Source organism: Canis aureus, chromosome 4, assembly GCF_053574225.1.
Source record: "Canis aureus isolate CA01 chromosome 4, VMU_Caureus_v.1.0, whole genome shotgun sequence".
NCBI lineage: Eukaryota > Metazoa > Chordata > Mammalia > Carnivora > Canidae > Canis > Canis aureus.
Window position 1 is genome coordinate 42,100,230 of NC_135614.1, and position 18,764 is coordinate 42,118,993.

General features: G+C 35.2%; 1 protein-coding gene across 10 annotated transcripts in view; it reads left to right on the top strand.

Moving 5' to 3' along the window:
• FBXW11 (F-box and WD repeat domain containing 11) overlaps window positions 1–18,764 on the top strand; it is a 125,059-nt gene that overhangs the window by 34,875 nt on the left and 71,420 nt on the right. For 5 of the 10 annotated variants that reach the window (XM_077895540.1, XM_077895542.1, XM_077895541.1 and 2 more), the window contains one exon: window positions 2,840–2,941. The exons of the other annotated variants lie outside the window; for them this stretch is intronic. In XM_077895540.1, coding sequence (XP_077751666.1) covers window positions 2,840–2,941 — 102 coding nt within the window. The remainder of the gene's footprint in view (window positions 1–2,839; window positions 2,942–18,764) is intronic. 10 annotated transcript variants of the gene reach the window in all.

Consider the following 18,764-nt stretch of genomic DNA (forward strand, 5'->3'; position numbering starts at 1 on the left):
TTACTCTCTGTACCCCATGATGTCTTTCATAGATATTATAAAGATACATTCTTGGAAATTAGATCTTGAAAGGGTTCTTACCTTTTCCTGAATATACAATTTCAACATCAAGCTTTTAAAAGCATTAGTAATAAATGGTTAATATTTTGAAATTCTCAGGAAATTTTCTTTATATTGTTTTTCATGTGTTTGTAAGTATTAAGTCATTAGATGGTTAGGAAACCTTGGGAAGATGATTATTTTTCTTCTTTTGGCTTTAGTTTCTTCTAAAATCAGAGGTGGAAGTACAGACTAAATTGTCTTCCAGTTCTGTATGATTCTTTGTTTTATTAAATGTGAAAATGTGCCTTTTTTTTTTTTTTTTTTTTTAAGTTTTGGATCCCAAGGCATTAGCAGAATCTAATCAGGGTATAGTATTGATATGCCTTCATAGTTTTACTATTTGAATTAAATACATATTAAGTCTTGCAGAGGGAAATTTTTTTATGGAATAAATGAAAAATTGGTTTGCAAGTGAGCTTTGTTAATTTGATATCAGTTGTTGAATCCAAGTGTAATCCTTAAACTCTGTTCTCAGATCTGAGTGATTCTGTGATTTGGATAATTATAAAGATTCCAATAAGGAAACCTAAAATTGAACTATGGGGGTGTTGGAATTTAATTTAAAATAATCGATGTAAGCAATGTATACAAATTAATATGTCTGGGCCTTTTCTCTGCCCATCTGCTTCTGATGCATACTGATGTAAGTATTCTTTTAACAAGCATTTACTAGATATCTCTGGATAGTGTTTGTTTTAGTGGAGAGAAAACAAAGTTTCTTAGAGTCAGGCAAGATTAATTTTTAGTCCTCATTTTATTATCAATAAGTCCTTGTTTTCTTGCACCTTGAACAAGTTGCTATTTCAACAAATCAAGCACTCCTTTACTGATCCTGGGATTCCTCTTCTGTAAAGTGGAATAATAACTCTCTTAAAAGAGTTTTTGTGGAAAAAAGTTTTTTGTGAGTGCTTACTATGTCAACTGTTTAGCGTTTAACAAGAGCTTGATAAAATGGCAGCTATTTTCATTATATTATTATACAAACCTTTAGCATCTTTTGTGGCACTCTGAAAGTGTTGGAGTAACAAAATATGTTTGCCTGAAGATTAGTGATAGGTTTCTATATTGGCTATGGTAAACTTTTCAATAAAGGCACATGTTGGAACTGTATGGTTGTTACCAAAGCTGCTCAATTTTTTATTCCATTTGATCCCTCTGGTTTTGTATTCTTTAAATGCCTTTTCTAAATAATCTCAATACTCAGGGCGCCGGGGTGGCTCAGTTGGTTAAGTGTCTGATCTCTTGATCTCAGCTCAGGTCTTGATCTCAGGGTTATGAGTTCAAGCTCTGAGTTGGGTTCTATGCTTGGGTGAGGAGCCTACTTTAAAATAAAATAAAATAATCGATCTCAATATCGAGTTAAATTATAGGTGAGATGTAACTAGTAAGTGGCAGATGCTAGATAGGCACCCACATCTATTTGATTCTAAGCCTAGTTGTCTTTGTTTATAATTGGGATGACCACAGAATTTGTCTCCCAAACCAGAACGCTTTTGAGAATGAAAGTTATGCTGGGACAACAAGTATAAACCTGGACTGTCCAAGGAAAATGAGGATGTCTGACCATCCTAATTATAGCTAGGTTAAACAAGTTTATGATGTTGAGTCTGAACTTCTGGAGTATTTTGGTTGAATCCACACACCCACCTTCAGTTTTAAGGCAAGGTCCCTCCCCCCCACCCCCTCGGGTTATTGTTTTTGCCATAGTAGATTAATTGACCTTAGGTCTGCAGAAAAAAGTACTTATTGAATACCATAAATAATCTGGTGGCTTAAAAATACTAGCCACAATGTATATGTTAATTTTTATATTTTCCTTTTTTCTTAATTCCCTTAAAACCAGCAAGCTTTTAAAAGAGAGTAGGAATGGGTAAATGAAACAGTCTTTAAGTTCTTACTTGTGTCAAATGAACTTTGTAAACAAAGTCTAAAATTAAAACCGTCACACTCCAAAGTTTTTTCTTTGGAAAGGCAGAGATGTGGATGTCACTGAAAAATCAGATATGTTTTTAATTAGCTCTTTTATTGCCTATATCTATCAATCTATCACTCATCTTTCTTATTCCTTTTGCCTTATGTCTCTAGGTGTCCTGTGATTTTATTTAGGGAAGTACAAAACTATATCTACATGGTAAAAATTCAGATGATCAGAGTTTTTATAATAGAAGCATCATAGTCTTGTAGAATTAATGTGGGTTTAATAGCAGACAAATGAAGGTTCAAAATTCTGGCTGTCCCTTCCTTTGCTGTGTGTCCTCGTGCAAATGATTTAACTTTTGAGCCTCCGTTTCTTTGCTCTGGTATGGGAATTAGAAAACACATTAAAGTCCCTGGCATATAGTATGTGATGTAACAATGGCAGTTATAATTATATGACACAGACTAGAAACCGTTATTTTTATGAAGTTATAGTCACAGTCTTACCACTAATCTTGTACACTCAGACTTTCATAGTTCCCTTTAGTGGGTTTTCACTTAAACATTTTCTCTCTCCCTCTTGATTCTGTTTGCTGTGTCCTGAGGAATTAGTGATTGGCAGCAGAAACCTCCTTTCTTTAGGACAGTAAGTGGGCCCTCTCCCAGGGTTTCAGAAGTTGTCTAGGACCACCATCCCTGACCTCCAAACTGCCAAGGGTACATCCTCTGCCCAACTAACATTCAAGTTGCCTGTGTGAAGGAGTGATTTGTTGCGGCCTCTAACTGCTTCTTCTCTTCCTTCCTTTTTGTCATCCTGCAGTGTTCTGTGCCAAGGTCTTTGTGGCTAGGCTGCGCCAACCTGGTAGAGAGCATGTGCGCACTGAGTTGCCTGCAGAGCATGCCCAGTGTCAGATGTCTCCAGGTGCCTCTCTTCTTTCTTGTTGTAAATGTGTTTTTTACGTATGCCATGAACATTTGTTGAAACTTGCAGTAGTGTGTTTAATCCAATGTTAAGTCTGCTAAATGTTCTGTGTAACCCTCTGCTTTTCTCCAGCCTGGGTGCCCCACACAGAGGAGTTAGTACCAAGAGGGGCCCCTCAGAGAAAATGGGTCTTTGGCTGGGCCCAGTTCTCCTCCTCTTTTTCTGCTCCTGCTTTTTATTCTCCCCTCTCCTCCCCCACCTTGAAGTTCTGATTCTCATGTTTAATAGTTGTGCATGTGCCCACAAAACCCTGACATTTTCCATTTGGCTACTTTTAACAGTTCTTTGTTGAGTTGGGAGGGTTTCATAATTAAAGTGGTGATTTTTCTATTTTGAAACTCATCCTTTTGGCATGCTTTCTCTCCCTCCTTCAAAAAAGGAGTAGGGAGGGAATTACTAATTGCATAAAATCTCAAATTGAAGTTTATTAAAGGTCACAGCTTTATGCTGCCAATAATTGTCAGTTTGGGCCACTTCCCAAAGGCCAGATCTGACACCTGTCCTCAGGGTCCACCCAGGTTTCCAGGCCGAGGCTGGCAGAGAATTCCACAGATAAAAGTAAAACTTTTTGGGGGTGGGGAGGGGTTGCTCAGGAAAAAATTATTAGCAAGAGTGTGGCCGGAGTGCATTCACTTGTTGGGATGGATTCTAAGGGAGCCAAGGCTGAAAATATTGTGGCTTTATTGGGGAAGTTCTGTTTAGAGAAAACGTGTATTTAATTAAGTATGGTTTCAGTAGCTATATTCAGTTTTCATCACTGCATATTCCACACAGTTTATTATATCTTTAAAAAGCAATATCAAATTTCTAGTGTCTGCCCTGTTTTAACAAAACACTGTGAATGAAATGAGGAAATAAGTTAGAGGGATATTATTGATGGCATAGATGACTTTGCTGTTCTCGAGGTTATCTTCCTACCTATGTTTACTGTCTCTAAATGGAGTGAGGGAACCAGGAAGGAGGAGAATTTCTTTTATATTGGGATTGTGTATTTTATTTACTTACTAGCAGACATTCTGAGTAGCATTGGTGTGGTTATTGATTCAAATTGCTTTCTTTAGAAAATTGTACTGGAACCTCACTAACACAATTAACTAGAGAGTAAATTCAGTATAAGATCAGTTGTTGTAGAGTCTGCATTAAAAGGCAGTACAGCACTCAGGGCCCAGGGTGTTCCAGTGAGGCTCCAGCGTAATGTATATTTATCTTTGGAAAAGCAGCTTCCCTGCATGCCATGTAACTTTAACAAAAATGTTCTTGAAATGGTAGACATTATTGCATGGACTCTCCTTGGTGTTAAATAATGGATATTTGCATTATATTCCTAGTGTGTTTTTCTGAAATGCTTATTACTTGAATGTTTAAAGTTAATTTTTAGTGGGGCGTGTGAGTTTTTTTTTCCAGAAATTTAAGTAGGGGAAGAATTGCAGTGCAGATTGAAGTGCAGATTGTTCTCGCATTCGGTTAAAAAGTAGTTGACCAGTGGGAAGCATTATTCAATATATTTTAGTATCAGTATTGTGAATTCTTTGGAGGTGGGGTGAGTGGGAGGAAATCTGGGTTCTTACCTTGTTGAAAATGGAAACCCAAATGTGTTCCAAGTTCTTTGATTTAATCTCTACCAGTGAAAATCATGTAAAAGAAAAAAAATGTAAATTTTGCCTTGAATGGACCTTGAAATACGGTGAAATACTGAATGATACTCACTGAAATGTGAATGGAGCAAATAATGTTTTTAGAGATGTATGGGGAATTTTGTTTATTTAGGTTTTTATTTTCTTTAGTATATGATTGAGAGTCTGCAGCACAGTGAAATGAAATATGTACTCAGCTGATTGGAATGAGCAAATCATTACTCTTGTTTTGTTTTGTTTGTGACTGGAAAGTAAACATGTATTAAAGAACTTAGAGGATTTCCTTCCTGTCTAGTCATTGGTTTTACATATACTGTTTTAAGGCCAGTGTTCCTGCTCTCTACTTCCAATCTGCAAACAGTGCTACAATTTAGTTGACTTAATGGGCTTGGGTTTCCAAAGAATGCCTGTTGGCTTATATGCTACATCTTTGGTTTATCACAAAGATGATTCTTGCTTGACATTGCACATCTCTCAGTGAGCCCATTGTAAGAAGGCCTCAGGTGAGAACAGGTTACCTAAAGAGCTTTAATGTTACCTACCTTAAAATGATCACACTGGACCCATTACCAGTTGGAACTTGAGCCAGTTAGCTTGTCTGTGTGGCTGAAGTAGTGTACCTTTTGAAAAGGAGGAATAAAGGTAGTAGTTCCCTTTAAGGCATTATGTAATCCCTCCGGGTTCTGCTGGCTGTGAGGAGAGAAAAGGAAACAGCTAAGACTGAAAAAATAAAAATCACTAATTTACCTCAATAAACTGTTAAAAAAAAAAAGGACCACTTGCCATCCACAGTACTTGGTGCTTCACATATATTAATTTTGTGACAGTACAGTGAAGTAGATGTTATTATCTCCATTTTTCACCTGGAGATATGTATAGCTGTTAAGTGGTAGAGCTGGCCTTTGAACCCCAGCTTGGCCTGATTCCAAAATTGTTCTTTCCTCTGTGCTTGAATGCTGCTGTTTCTAGAATTTTCCTTCTTAGTTTAGTTTGTGCAAATTTTACTGTTGAGATATCTGGTATATGACTTGTTTAGCCATTATTTATTTGAAAATAAAAGAAATGCCTGCCAAATATTTGTAGGTGAAAAAAATTGCATTCCCATTGCCAATATGAGCCCTCCTGAATCTTAAAGCTAGTGAGGTTCCTGAATGGCTTTTCTGTGAGAAATTTACTGAGCATTTGGTATGGGCCAAGGCCTATACTGGTGCTGGACACATAAAAATGAACAATACAGACTTATTCTCTACTCTGACGGAATGCGTTGTAGTAAAGCAGACCTATGAATGAAAATGACAAAATTACAAGTAAAGTCTGTGAAAGAGAAAGAAAGTGAGAGAGAGAGAGAGAGAGAGTGTGTGTGTGTGTGTGTAGTAAAACTGAGAAGTTAGCTAAACGTATGTGTGGTTTTAAAAAATGTGAACCCAGGGATGCCTGGGTAGCTCAGCGGTTGAGCATCTGCCTTTGGCTCAGGTCGTGATGTTGAGGTCCTGGGATTGAATCTTGCATCATCAGGCTCCCTGTGAGGAGCCTGCTTCTCCCTCTGCCTATGTCTCTGCCTCTCTCTCTGTATCTCATGAATAAATACACTTAAAAAAAATCTTTAAAAAATTAAAAAAAATGTGAACCAGTTTAAAATAGAACTCTCAACAGTTTTTTTTTTTTTTTTTTTTAAGAGCAGTTGAGCTGGAATATCTGGATGTCTCTGAAAAAGCTGAACTGAATCAATATCTTAGTTGGTTTTGCTCTCCAGATTGAAACCGTTGATTGTTACATCAGATAATCAAGAGTTCAGACCATATAGCATATTTGCTAAGACTCTAAGACTAATATGGCACAAGAATAATACTAATGTTAATGATACTGTGTGTCCTTTATTTTCCACTCCTTTTTATGTGTCAGGATCTAGGCACTAGGTTATTTCATTTAATCCTTATGGAGAAGTTATCTGTGATCGCTTTTTGGTATATGCAGTTACTGAACTGAAGTGATTTGCTTAAGGTTACACATTTATCTAAGTGGCAGAACTGGGTTATGAACATAAGTCTGGATAACTACAAAGCTAGTGCTCTAGTCACCATGCCTTAGTGATAATTTCTTGGCAACTGCCATTTTTAGGTTGGAACAAATTCTCCTTTATTTCTAGTGTTAAAAGGAAAGCTAACACCTAGAATGTAGAGAGTTCCATGTAATGGACTGACAAATTTTCTTGGGAATGCCATTTGCAAGCTCTCGGCTGGGGAGAGTGTTCTCAAGGGGAGGACTGATGATTTGGATTGACAGCAAGGATCACGTGAATCAAATTTTAGTGCCTTCTTCCTTCCAAGTTCTAGTATGGATACTGCTGGACAATCAGTACAATTTTGTGACAGCTGCCTTGTTTCTTTTCTTACTTTCAGTATGGATAGTGAGCCACAGAGGTTTAAGAATACTACAGTTGGAACTTACAGGATAAAAGGATATTTTTAGATATGGGCTGTAGCTTGGTAGAAAGAATCCTAGCTCTGGAGCAGACAAACCTTATTTCTAGTCTTCTACCTGCTACTTTAGTAACTTTGTGACGCTAAGTAAGTTATTTAACTTACCTGAACCTTAGTTTCCTCATCTTAAGAACAGAGAGAGTTATTCTGGATTTTGTAAAGTAGGGGAAGGTAACAACTACCCTTTACTGATTGCTTGTTGTTGAGGGGATGAAAATCTCTTTCTTTCTTTCATTATTTCTTCCTGGTTGCCTACTCAAGGACAGGGAATTCCAGTCTTAACAGTATTAGATTCCATTCCAGGGCAGGCTAAGAATAAGTTAAAGGACCAGGCATATGATATGGCCTCTCCTGTCAGGTGTTCTCTCCTTTTGTTTGAAGCTGTTTCCTTATGTCAAGACATGGCTATTCCAACTCACTGGTTTTGTCTCTTTACTAATGAACATTGGGGATTTATCATTTCTTGTTGCATATCCTGTTGTACTCTGAGGCCACTGTGAAGGCTTGGAGTAACCTTCTGGATTGTTTAATGGCACAGTCTGTTGTATTTTATGAACATTAAAAAAAACACATTTTTTTCTCCTTATAAGAAAATTTACAAAATATCATTACTAAAAAAATCAATTGGTAAACTCGCCACCTGGAGAGAACATTTGTTGCTGTTTTACGGTCTTCCTTCTGTCTGTTAGGTAAGGAGGAATCCATCAAATTGTGCTGTGTTATTATAGTGATGGTAATGATTGTAACCAGTGGTGTTTTAAATGTCCCTTGGAGTCCCAGAGTTTGACTTTGGAGTTACTAGTGAGGTAAAGGAGGGCCTAGCATAGTGCCTTACTCTGGATTTATCTGTATTATGTTGCAGGGCTCTTTGTAAGATTTTATGTGAAAAATTTTACTGTGGAAATTCCCAAACATAGAGAAAAATAAAGAGAGCCATTCAACTCAACCTTGAACAGTTTTTCAAAATCAATCCTATTCTTATTTCCATTTTCTTCTCCAACTTTTTTTTTTCCCCAAGGCATTTTAAAGCAAATCTAATATGGCCTAAAGAGTAAAAAGGAGTTTGACAAATCACTGTTTCATGTCAGCATTTAAAAATGGCTCATAGACTTAAAAATATGATTGGTACTGAAAGTTATAAAAGACATTTAAAATTTCCTTTGACCCCAGATCTCACTTCCCAAAGTATCACTTAATAGTTTCCAGTATCCTTTTAGACAGAAGCTTAAAAAAATACAAATGGAACCATACTATACATACTGTTTTTCTTTTTTTTTTTAATTTTTATTTATTTATGATAGTCATAGAGAGAGAGAGAGAGGCAGAGACATAGGCAAATGGAGAAGCAGGCTCCATGCACCGGGAGCCCGACGTGGGATTCGATCCCGGGTCTCCAGGATCGCGCCCTGGGCCAAAGGCAGGCGCTAAACCGTTGTGCCACCCAGGGATCCCTCCATACTGTTTTTCAATTAATAATATATGTTGACCATTCTTCCCTGTCAGCATTTAAAGCCCTCTAAGACCTTACTCTTTTTCATAGCTGCAACAATATTCCATTATATCGTTTATCATTTAAAAAAGAATTTGGCCAATTCCCTATTGAAGGAACTTTACATTTCATTTTTTTTTTTTTGTATCCTAGCACTTCACTTCACTAATTTCATTGAACATTTAATTAGGCTTACATGATTATGTCTGCAGAATAAATTCCTAGAAGTACAATTACTTGATCAAAGAATATCAGTGTTTTATTGTTAAATTATCTGAATATAGAAAAGTTTAATAATCTCTCCCTTCCAATCTTCCCCTGCACCCAAATATTAACAGTTTGCTGTCTACCACTGTGTATTTGGGTTTTTTTGAGGGTATGTAACTACAATTAAGGGATATCCCCCCCCCTTTTTAAATAGGGAGAATGGGCTCACCCTAGAAAAACTGCATAGCACCTTCCTTTTACTTCCTTTATTTACTTAACACTATATTGCAGACATGTCCCCAGATTTATAAAGTCTAAATAACTTCCACTAGTGATACTTCAATCATTCACAGATTTGGTGGGGAAGGGGGGTGAGAAGGAAGAGTACAGCTTTTTTTTTTTTTTCCCGTTTTTGAATTACTACATACATATAGAAAAGTGTATAGTGTATAGCTATACACTTAAGTGTATAGCTCAGTGGTTTATCACAAAGTGGGTGGTGCATTTTCTGGTTAGATAGGGCTGAACTGTTTTCCTGGAGATTGATACATACTTATTGATCGATCGATTGATTATTTATTATTTATTTATTGTGAGCTCATGTGAGCAAGAGAGTGAATAGGGGGAGGGGCAGAGGGAGAGAGAGAATCTTAAGCAGGTCCACACCAGCATGTAGAGAGAGTCCTACACAGGTTTCAGTCTCACAACCCTGGGATCATGACCTGAGCCAAAATCAAGAGTTGGATCCTTAACTGACTGAGCCACCAAGGTGCCCCTTGGACCATTTAATTTAATTTAATTTAATTTAATTTTATTTTATTTTATTTTATTTTATTTTATTTATTTTATTATTATTTTTTATTTTTTCGGACCATTTTATAGTCCAGTCATTGCCATAAGCTATAGATATCATCACAAACATGTTTAAGGTTTACTTTTAAAATATTATTAAAAATAATCTACATTTGTTCAAAATTAGACCAATGATAAAAAGTGGTAAATAGTAACATGATGAATTAAGACTTTCTATCATCATTTTAAATCATTGCATGACATTCCATTGAATATTACTGGTTTGAAAGTGCCCTTTTATCCATATCAAAACTGCTTCCAGTTTTTGAGACATTTTAAGTGATGTTGAATAGGACATCATTTTAGCTAAGTCTTTGAGAATTTTTGTGATCATTTCTTTAGGTAAAAGAGTGTGCCCATGAAAAATAGTTTAGGTGGCTAAGTTGTACTTTTAAGAGGCTGGGTCAAATTATACTCCTCTAAGAGCAGTGGATAAGAGATTCTCTTTTCTCTCTCTCTCTCTCTCTCTCTCTCTCTCTTTTTTAAAGATTTATTAATTTACTTTAGAGATAGAGCATGAGGGGGAGTGTTGGGGGACAGGCAGAGGGAGAGAGAGGGAGAGAAGTAGATTCTCTGCTGAGTGTGGAGCTTGTCTCCACAATCCTGATACCATGACTTGATCCAAAATCGAGTCAGACACTCAACTGAGTAAGCCACCCAGGTGCCCAGAGAGATTCGCTTTTCACTATACCTTAGATGGCATTAGACATTTTAATTTTGTATTTTTTTTTGCTATTTTGATAGATGAAAATTTTTTTGATAGATGAAAATGTTAAAGTAATATGCTATTTAATGTACATTTATTTGCTTGTTAGTGAGATAGAAATATATGTATGCATATTGATTTCTTGGACATCTGTTTCTTATAAGTTATCTCTTCATACATTTTCTCCATTTTTTCTATTGATGGTTTTTTAAAAATCTGATTTGTAGGAATTCTTTTTATATATTACAGTAACTCATTTATTGCACATAATTTTCCCTAGTTTGGCATTTGCTTTTCAGTTTTATTTTTAATGCTTTTTACTTTGAAGAAATTTTGAAAGGAAGTTTTCCTTTTTATGTAGTCATACTTACTCCTGTCCTTTACTCCTCTAGTGGTTTATGGCTTTATGGTCTGCATTTAAATTGTTCAGTTTCTGTGTGATTTATTTTGGTATATGCCGTGAATTAGGGATCCACATTCTTTCTCAATGGCCATTCTGTTTTCTGTATACTATTTACTGATCTTACTTTTTTCCCATTGATTTGAAATCATATGCTCATGTTTCACTTCCTTGTATCGCATGATGCCCACTCACAGAAGTCTCTTTTCAAGCTTTTGTTGTTCTTTATGTCCCCAGTATCAGCCTCATCAGTCATCAGCCTCTGTGGTCCTCACACTTTATTGCTGTCTTTTCCATATAAATGCCAGTTTCACTATTTTGTTAACGATGATTGGCTTTGAAAGTTCAGTGCCAAGTGGAAAGATTCATTTTAACATTTTTCTGAAAGACTGATTTTTCTCTGTTCTTAATTGAAATTTTTAGTTGTTTGTTTCTCATCATTTCCTTTTTTTTTTTTTCATCATTTCCATGTTATATTTTCTTAATGGAGAAAGGTGTCATGATACTACAATGCCTCACATATAGTACCGCACTGAGGAAATCACATTTCCTATGGAAGAGGGCCTCTACTATGGAAAAATTAAAACTACATCTTATGTTACTAACAGTTTTAATTTATGGTTTCTAAAACATTACATGATGATAAGATTTAACAGTATAATTTGAGGATAGGGAAGCAAGCAAATGGCATTCAGACTGTATTAGAAAATGTCTTTACTTTTTCCATGAAAATGATGTCTTATACCTCATTTAACAGACATTTATTATGTTACTTCTAAAAATGCTGGTTTTATGTATTTCTGTTGATTTATATAATTCCATTTATGAATACTTTTTCATTGCAAAAATTTTGAGAAAAGTATGAAAAAGAAATGAACCGTTCAGCCATAATCTCATTTCATTTTAGTGTCCAGTCTTTGTTTTTTCTTCTTGACATTTTGTTTCTATATATGTATATATATATTTTTTTCTTTGTTGATATATAGGCCTATACTCTATATAATGAATTATAACCTGATTTTTATCAATACGGTTCATATTAAAAGGGTGTTTTTAGTAACTGTATAGAGTTTCATTGTCTGGGAGTACAATAATCAGTCTCTTTTGATGGATATTAAGGTCACTAAATTTTAGCGTCTATGATGAATTGCTCAGATTGTATTATTCATTGGAAAAATTCTGAGTTAAAGGATACGACCTTTCTTAGGTCTTTTAAATTCTGACCAAACTTCAATGAAAAAGATTACATTACAGTAGTTCCCCCATCATCTGTGGGGAATACTTTTCAGGACCCCCAGTGAATGTATGAAACTGCAGATGGTACTGTATGTTTTTTCCGATACCTATATACTTAGTAAAAAGCTTACTTCATAAATTAGTCATAGTAAGAGATTAACAACAAAAACTAATAATAAAACTATTTTAATAATATACTGTAATAAAAGTTATGTGAATATGGTTTCTTTTTCTGATTATCTTATTGTACTGTACTTATCTATCTTCTTGTGATGATGTCAGATGATAAAATGCCTACGTGATGAGATGAAGTGACATGAATGACAGTAGGCACTGTGATTTAGTATTAGGCTACTGATGACTCTGATGACATGTCAGAGGAGATTATCTGCCTCCAGACTGCAGTTCTCAGTGGGTAACTTAAAATACAGAAAGCAAAGCTGTGGATAAGGGGGACTGTTGTATTCTCAACAATGTGATAATAGTAGAAATAAATGCCCAGTGTAGAAAACTGGAAAACATAGGAAAGCATAAAGACCAAATTAAAAATCACTCTTTGTTTACTCATTTGTTTTTCTTCAAGCAACAAATATTTATGATGCTCCTACTGTGTATTAATGTAGGGGATGGATATAGAGTGCATAAAACAGACAAAAAGCCACTCTGTCTTGGAACCTAAATTTTAGATAGGAAGCAAGGAAACCGAATCTAAGGTTGGCTAGTGGTATTAGGGTTTTTCAGAGAAACAAAACCAATAGTAGATATGTGGGTAGGTAAGTAGGTAGGTGGGTGTATGGGTAAATAGATATTTTAGAGCATTGGCTCAGGTGATTTTGGGGACTGGCAAGATTTAAATTTGTGGGGCAGGCAGCAGGCTAGAAACTCAGGCAGGATATCTCTGTTGTAGTCTTGACGCAGAATCTTTGCTCTTAAGACCCTCAACTTATTGGATGAAGCTCACATGCATTATGGAGGATAATAGGCTTTACTCAAAGTGTATCAATTATCAATGTAAATCCACAAATACCTTCACAACAACCTCTAGACCAGTGCTTGGCCAAATAACTGGCCACCATGGCCATTTTGACATATAAAATCAATCATCACAACTAGTGACTAAGAATAGGTCAAACTTTGGAGTTAGGAATCCAGAATGGAAATAGGCAGTTCATGACATGAAGAAGGAAAAGGTGAGTGTGACATTAGTAAAAATGGTAACAATCTTGTCAAGGCAGTATCATTTGTATCACTAATATCTAACAAGCATTTAATCAGAGGTGGTTTGGGCTTTGGAGTGCCTGATAAGGTTGGAAGATAAAAATACATGTGTCTATGTGCAATAATGAAATGCTTGCAATAGTGATTCCTCAGGAAAATCATTCAATATAGCACTCATATTATGTGGAAAAACTGTAAGTGTATAGGGAACTCACAATTAATGAAAACTTCTACCAGTCACGTTACTAGACCCTTTCCCATATGTTATTTTTCTTAATCCTCTGAACAACTTTATAAACTAGGCGCTATTATGTCTCTTTTATACGTGGGAAAATTGAGATTCAGAGAGAGAGAAAAGCTTATGACTTGCCTAAGGGCATACACCTACCTGCTAAGTGGCAAAGTCAGGATTTAACCTAGTCTCTCTAGTTCCAATATATCTTACTGCCTCTTTTTTTTTAAATTTTTTATTTATTTATGATAGTCACACAGAGAGAGAGAGAGAGAGAGAGAGAGAGAGAGAGGCAGAGAGAGAAGCAGGCTTCATGCACCGGGAGCCCAACGTGGGATTCGATCCCGGGTCTCCAGGATCGCGCCCTAGACCAAAGGCAGGCGCTAAACCGCTGCGCCACCCAGGGATCCCATCTTACTGCCTCTTAAAACAGAAACTATTTTCATAGAGATGATTGTTTTTTTAAGTTGTAAATAGAGTTTTTAAAATCTTGGAACAATGACACAGTAAGACAATTACACATAGGCTATTTATCTTATTAAACCAATGGTTTATATGGTCAAATATCTGTTCTTTAGAGGCCTTCTCTGACCACCCAGCCTAAAGTAACTAACTTCCTGCTTTTCACTCTGTTCCTTTACCTTGCTTTATTTTTATTTCATAGCACTTAGCACTACCTGAAATTATATCCCATGTTTTTCCCCCCTCCTTGTCTTTCTCCCTGACCAGAATCTAAGTATCATGAGTAAAAGGGTCTTGTCTTGTTCACTGCATGATAAACATATGCATTTTCTAGAACAGTTCCTGAATAGGCATAATAAATTGGAATGTGAATAAATGGCTATCTTTAAGCTTTGTTAGGATTATATGGTGTAGTGGTATTTGCTGCCCTAGCTAGAACTGTTTTGGATTTCATTCTCTGAGTTCTTTGAATCCAAGTGTTCATGTGAATTGAAGAGTATTTTGAGTAAAAGTTGATCTTACTTTGAAGACTAGCTTGTATTTTTGTTTTGTTTAAAAATACTCTTTTCTGATTATAAAAGTAATACATGTATATTGTAGAATGTTTGGATGAGAGTGGGAAGGAAAATGAGAAATAATCCTCAATTTAGAGACTGCCATTCTTATTATTTTGGCATATTTTCTCTCAGTATTTGATCCATGTATATATTTTACATAGTTGAGAATTTTTTATGTATATATAATTTCGTATGCTTATTTTACTTGACATGCTTTGTACGCTTAGGATGATTGTGTTAATGTCTTATTACTAAAAATTTCTCAAAAACATTTCTCATGACATAATTTGAAATTACCATGTAATGTATTTGATAAACATCACATGATTTGTCATTTTTCTGGGTGTTTAGAATCTTCATTTTTAATTACTAAAAAACTAATCATCATCTTTGTGCATAAATCTTTGCCTTCATTTTCAATGACTTCGGATATGTTTCCAGGAGACATACTGTCTTGTTAAAATTGTTTTCCAGAGAGAGTTTGTATTTCATTGAGCCTACAATAAGATTAAACATTATTTTGGAAAAATTTAACAATTCAGTAGTATACTTTAAATTCACAGGCCTCTTTACAAATGGTACCTCTTTTCTCTGAGCAATTTGAGTCTTTGCTGGGTCAGCTAAGGCATGGCCTACTGAAAGAAGATCTAACACTCCTGGATATGCTTGGCCAAGGAAAAGAATTTCAGAGACATTTTCAAACACATAGCAAGTGTGCCAGCCTATGCCTTCCTGCTGAATTGCCTGGGTGCTATGATGGGACTTCAAACTGAGATCATCAGTTAGAATGATGTTATTCAGAAAATACTTAAGAAAGTATAGAATCTTGTACATATTTACTGAGTGCTATGTACCATGTACTGTTTGATGGCCTGGTAATACAAAGAACCAACTGCCAATTTTTGTAGATAGATTGTACATAAAGACTATTTACCCTGTTGTACGGGAGGTTCTTTCTCCCCTGTCCTCCCTTTAGAAAACTAAGAGTCAATTATTGGAATTCTTGTAAGATTTCTTTTATTTTTTTATTTTTTAATTTTTTTTTTATTTTTTTTTTAAGATTTCTTATATTATGGGATGCTTCCCAGCTATTTAATTTGGAGTAAAAGGCAAATGTTAATCCATTTTTTCGTGAACATGATGCTTCTGAAGATTATAGATAATTTATTTTGTAGTATATCTGTCAATTTGTGTTTGTTTCCTTATGATTAGAATTAGGTTATACATCTCTGAAAGGAATATCACAAAAGTGATGCAGTGCTCTTCTCGTTGCATCTGACTTTGGTTTTCCTCACTACTAATAGTGATCATCTTGATTACTTGAGTAAGGTGGTGTCTAGCAGCTTTCTTCACTGTATGGTTATCCTCTATCCCTTTGTAATTAAATATTTTGTGGAAAGTTATTTTGACCTGTATAAATGTGCTCATTTCTACATTATAAATGTATAAATGTGCTCATTTCATTAGAATTTCAATTTACTCATTTATTATATCAGTATAGATTTGTGGTTCCTATTTTGTTCAGTAGTTAAGATTTGTTTTTATCATTATTTATTTTGGTGGTCAGGCTGTTCAAAATTTGGTTAGTGGATGCCCTTTCAACTTGGCTCCTATATATCCTTTTGATCTGTCCTCATAATTCTTTAAACACTTCCTTACTTTTCTGCTGCAACAAAAAAGTACCAGGCTCATTTTGTATTTTCCTATACTCAGTGCTGGGATGAGTCAGTTCTCCAAGGAGCGTTGGTTTCTTTTAGTGAAGAATGATATTTAAATCTTGGTGGTAGGTGTGCTTAGTGGTACTGGGAGTGTTTTTAGACCCTCTCTGCCAACCATGTTAGGTAATATATGTATAATTTTGTCTTTCTCTATAAAAAAATTTCCCTCCTTTTCTGCACATTAAAAACCATGAGTTCACAATATCTCCAATTCTAGTCTAAACTTATAGATTTCATTCTAGCCTTATGTAAACTGTAACACTTTTCATTTTACAGTTAAAAAAAAAAATTGGGCTCAATGCCCAGCATGGACCCCAGTGCGGGGCTTGAGCTCACAACTACGAGATCAAGAGGACCACTCAGGCACCCTTGCTTTTTTTGTTTTTATAACTCCCTTCTCTAACAGTGAGAAACCTGACTTCTATTTTCCACAATATATTTACTCAGTTCTAGAATGTATATTAAGTAGTTTTAGAATTGCTCACCTACACTACATCACTGAAAAATAAAAACTAATTATGCTGAATATTTCTTTATAATTAAAAAATAAGTCTTTTGCTTGTGGCTCTGTAGTCTAACTACTGAGTTATAAGAGTCACTTGATTTAGTTTTTCCCCCACTATTAAGTGTAATTCATTTGAAATATAGTTTTATATCTTTCTGCTGTTCTTCCATCTCTCCCAATCGTTGTCAATTGTATTTTTGAGTTTATAAAGCATTTAATGTACCTCGTTCTACAAGCAGGTGTAGTCATCCTTTCTGTCCTGTTCTCATTCTTCCCATTCTGTCCACTGGGTAACCAGTTTCATTAGTTTCTGGTTTATCCTTCCTGGGTTTTTTTAGTGTACTAACGAACAGGTGCACAAATGTATATTACCTTATTTCTGCTTCTTTCTTCTGCAAAAGATGATGTATATAGATGCTTTTTTTTCCCACTTGACTTTTTCATCTAAAAATGTACCTTATAAGTTACTCTTTATCAGTCTATAGAGGCCTTGTAAGGATGCATAGTATTACATTGTGTTGATATGCTACAGTTTATTCAGCCAGTATCAAATATGGGCATATAGGTTGTTTCCAGTTTTTTTGAAATTACAAACAGTGCTCCACTGAATAGCCTTGTGCACCTGTATTTTCATAATGTTATTTAATTACAGTGTATCTTCAGGGAAAATTCCTAGAATTGGGATTGCTGGGTCAAAATGTAATTACAAATGGAATTTTGTTAAATATTGCCAAATTATCCTCCAAAAGGGTTGTATACGTTTTCTTTCCCACTAGACACATATAAGAGTACCTGTTTTCTTGCTGGTTCACTGACAGAATATTTGCCAGTTTTTTTTTTTCCCCAATATTTGCGAGTGTTAGGTAAGAAATGTGTAGCTTTGATCTGTATCTCTTAAGAGTAAGTCTAAACATCTTTTCTTATCTAAGAGTCATTTTTATATCTTTTAAAAAGTCTGTTCAAGTCTTTTCTCCATTTCCTATTAGGATTTGGGTAATTTTTATCTCCCTGTCTGAAATAAATTTTAGGCATAGAATTCCTTTTATCTGTAACATATGTTTTAAATATTTTTTTTCTAGCTTTTCTTTTTTCCTTTTGATTTTATAATGTTTTAAAAAATATTGCTATGCAAAAGTTAATTTTTATCTAGCCACATTTTCATATTTTCCTTTTTATTGCATCTGGATTTTGACTCCTACTTAAATCACCTTACCCTACATCCAGATTTTAAAGATATTCACATGTCTTTTTCTAATATTTATGGTCTCATTCTTGAAGTTTAAATTTCTGATCTATTTGGAGTCTATTCATATATAATCTATGAAGTATGGATCTAACTTTATCTTTTTCAAATGGTTAACAAAGTTGTCCCAGCACTTCTTGTTAAAAAGATCTAGCAATTAAACTTCTGGGAATATAAGATATGGAAAACACACACTTGAAAAGCTATCTGCACTCCTATGTTCATAACAGCATTATTTACAGTAGCCAAGACATGTAACAACCTAAGTGCTCATTCATGGGTGAATGCATGTAGAAGTTTTATTTTACACACACACACACACACGAATATTATTCAGATATAAAATAATGAGGAAATCCTACAATTTGTACCTTGGATGGACCTTGAAGGCATTATGCCGAGTGAAATGTCAGAGAAAGACAAATACTGTGATTTTACTGTATGAGAATATTAAAAACAAACAGAATCCTCCAAACTCACAGAGAAAGAGAACAGACTTGTAGTTATCAAAGGTTGGGGGATGGCAAGTGGGGAAGTTGGAGGAATGTGGTCAAAAGGTACAAATTTCATTAGGGATGTAAGGTGCAACACGATGACTATACCTAACACTGCTGTACAGTATATAGGAAAATTGTTAAGAGAGTAAATTTTTTAAAAGATTAAAAATATATACTTTTGAGAGAGAAAAAGCATGAGTCGGGGTGAGGGGAAGAGGCAGAAGCAGATTCTCCACTGAGCAGGGAGCTGGATGTGGGGTAGGGCCAATCTCAGGACCTGGAGATCATGACCTGAGATGAAGGCAGAAGCTTAACCATCTGAACTAC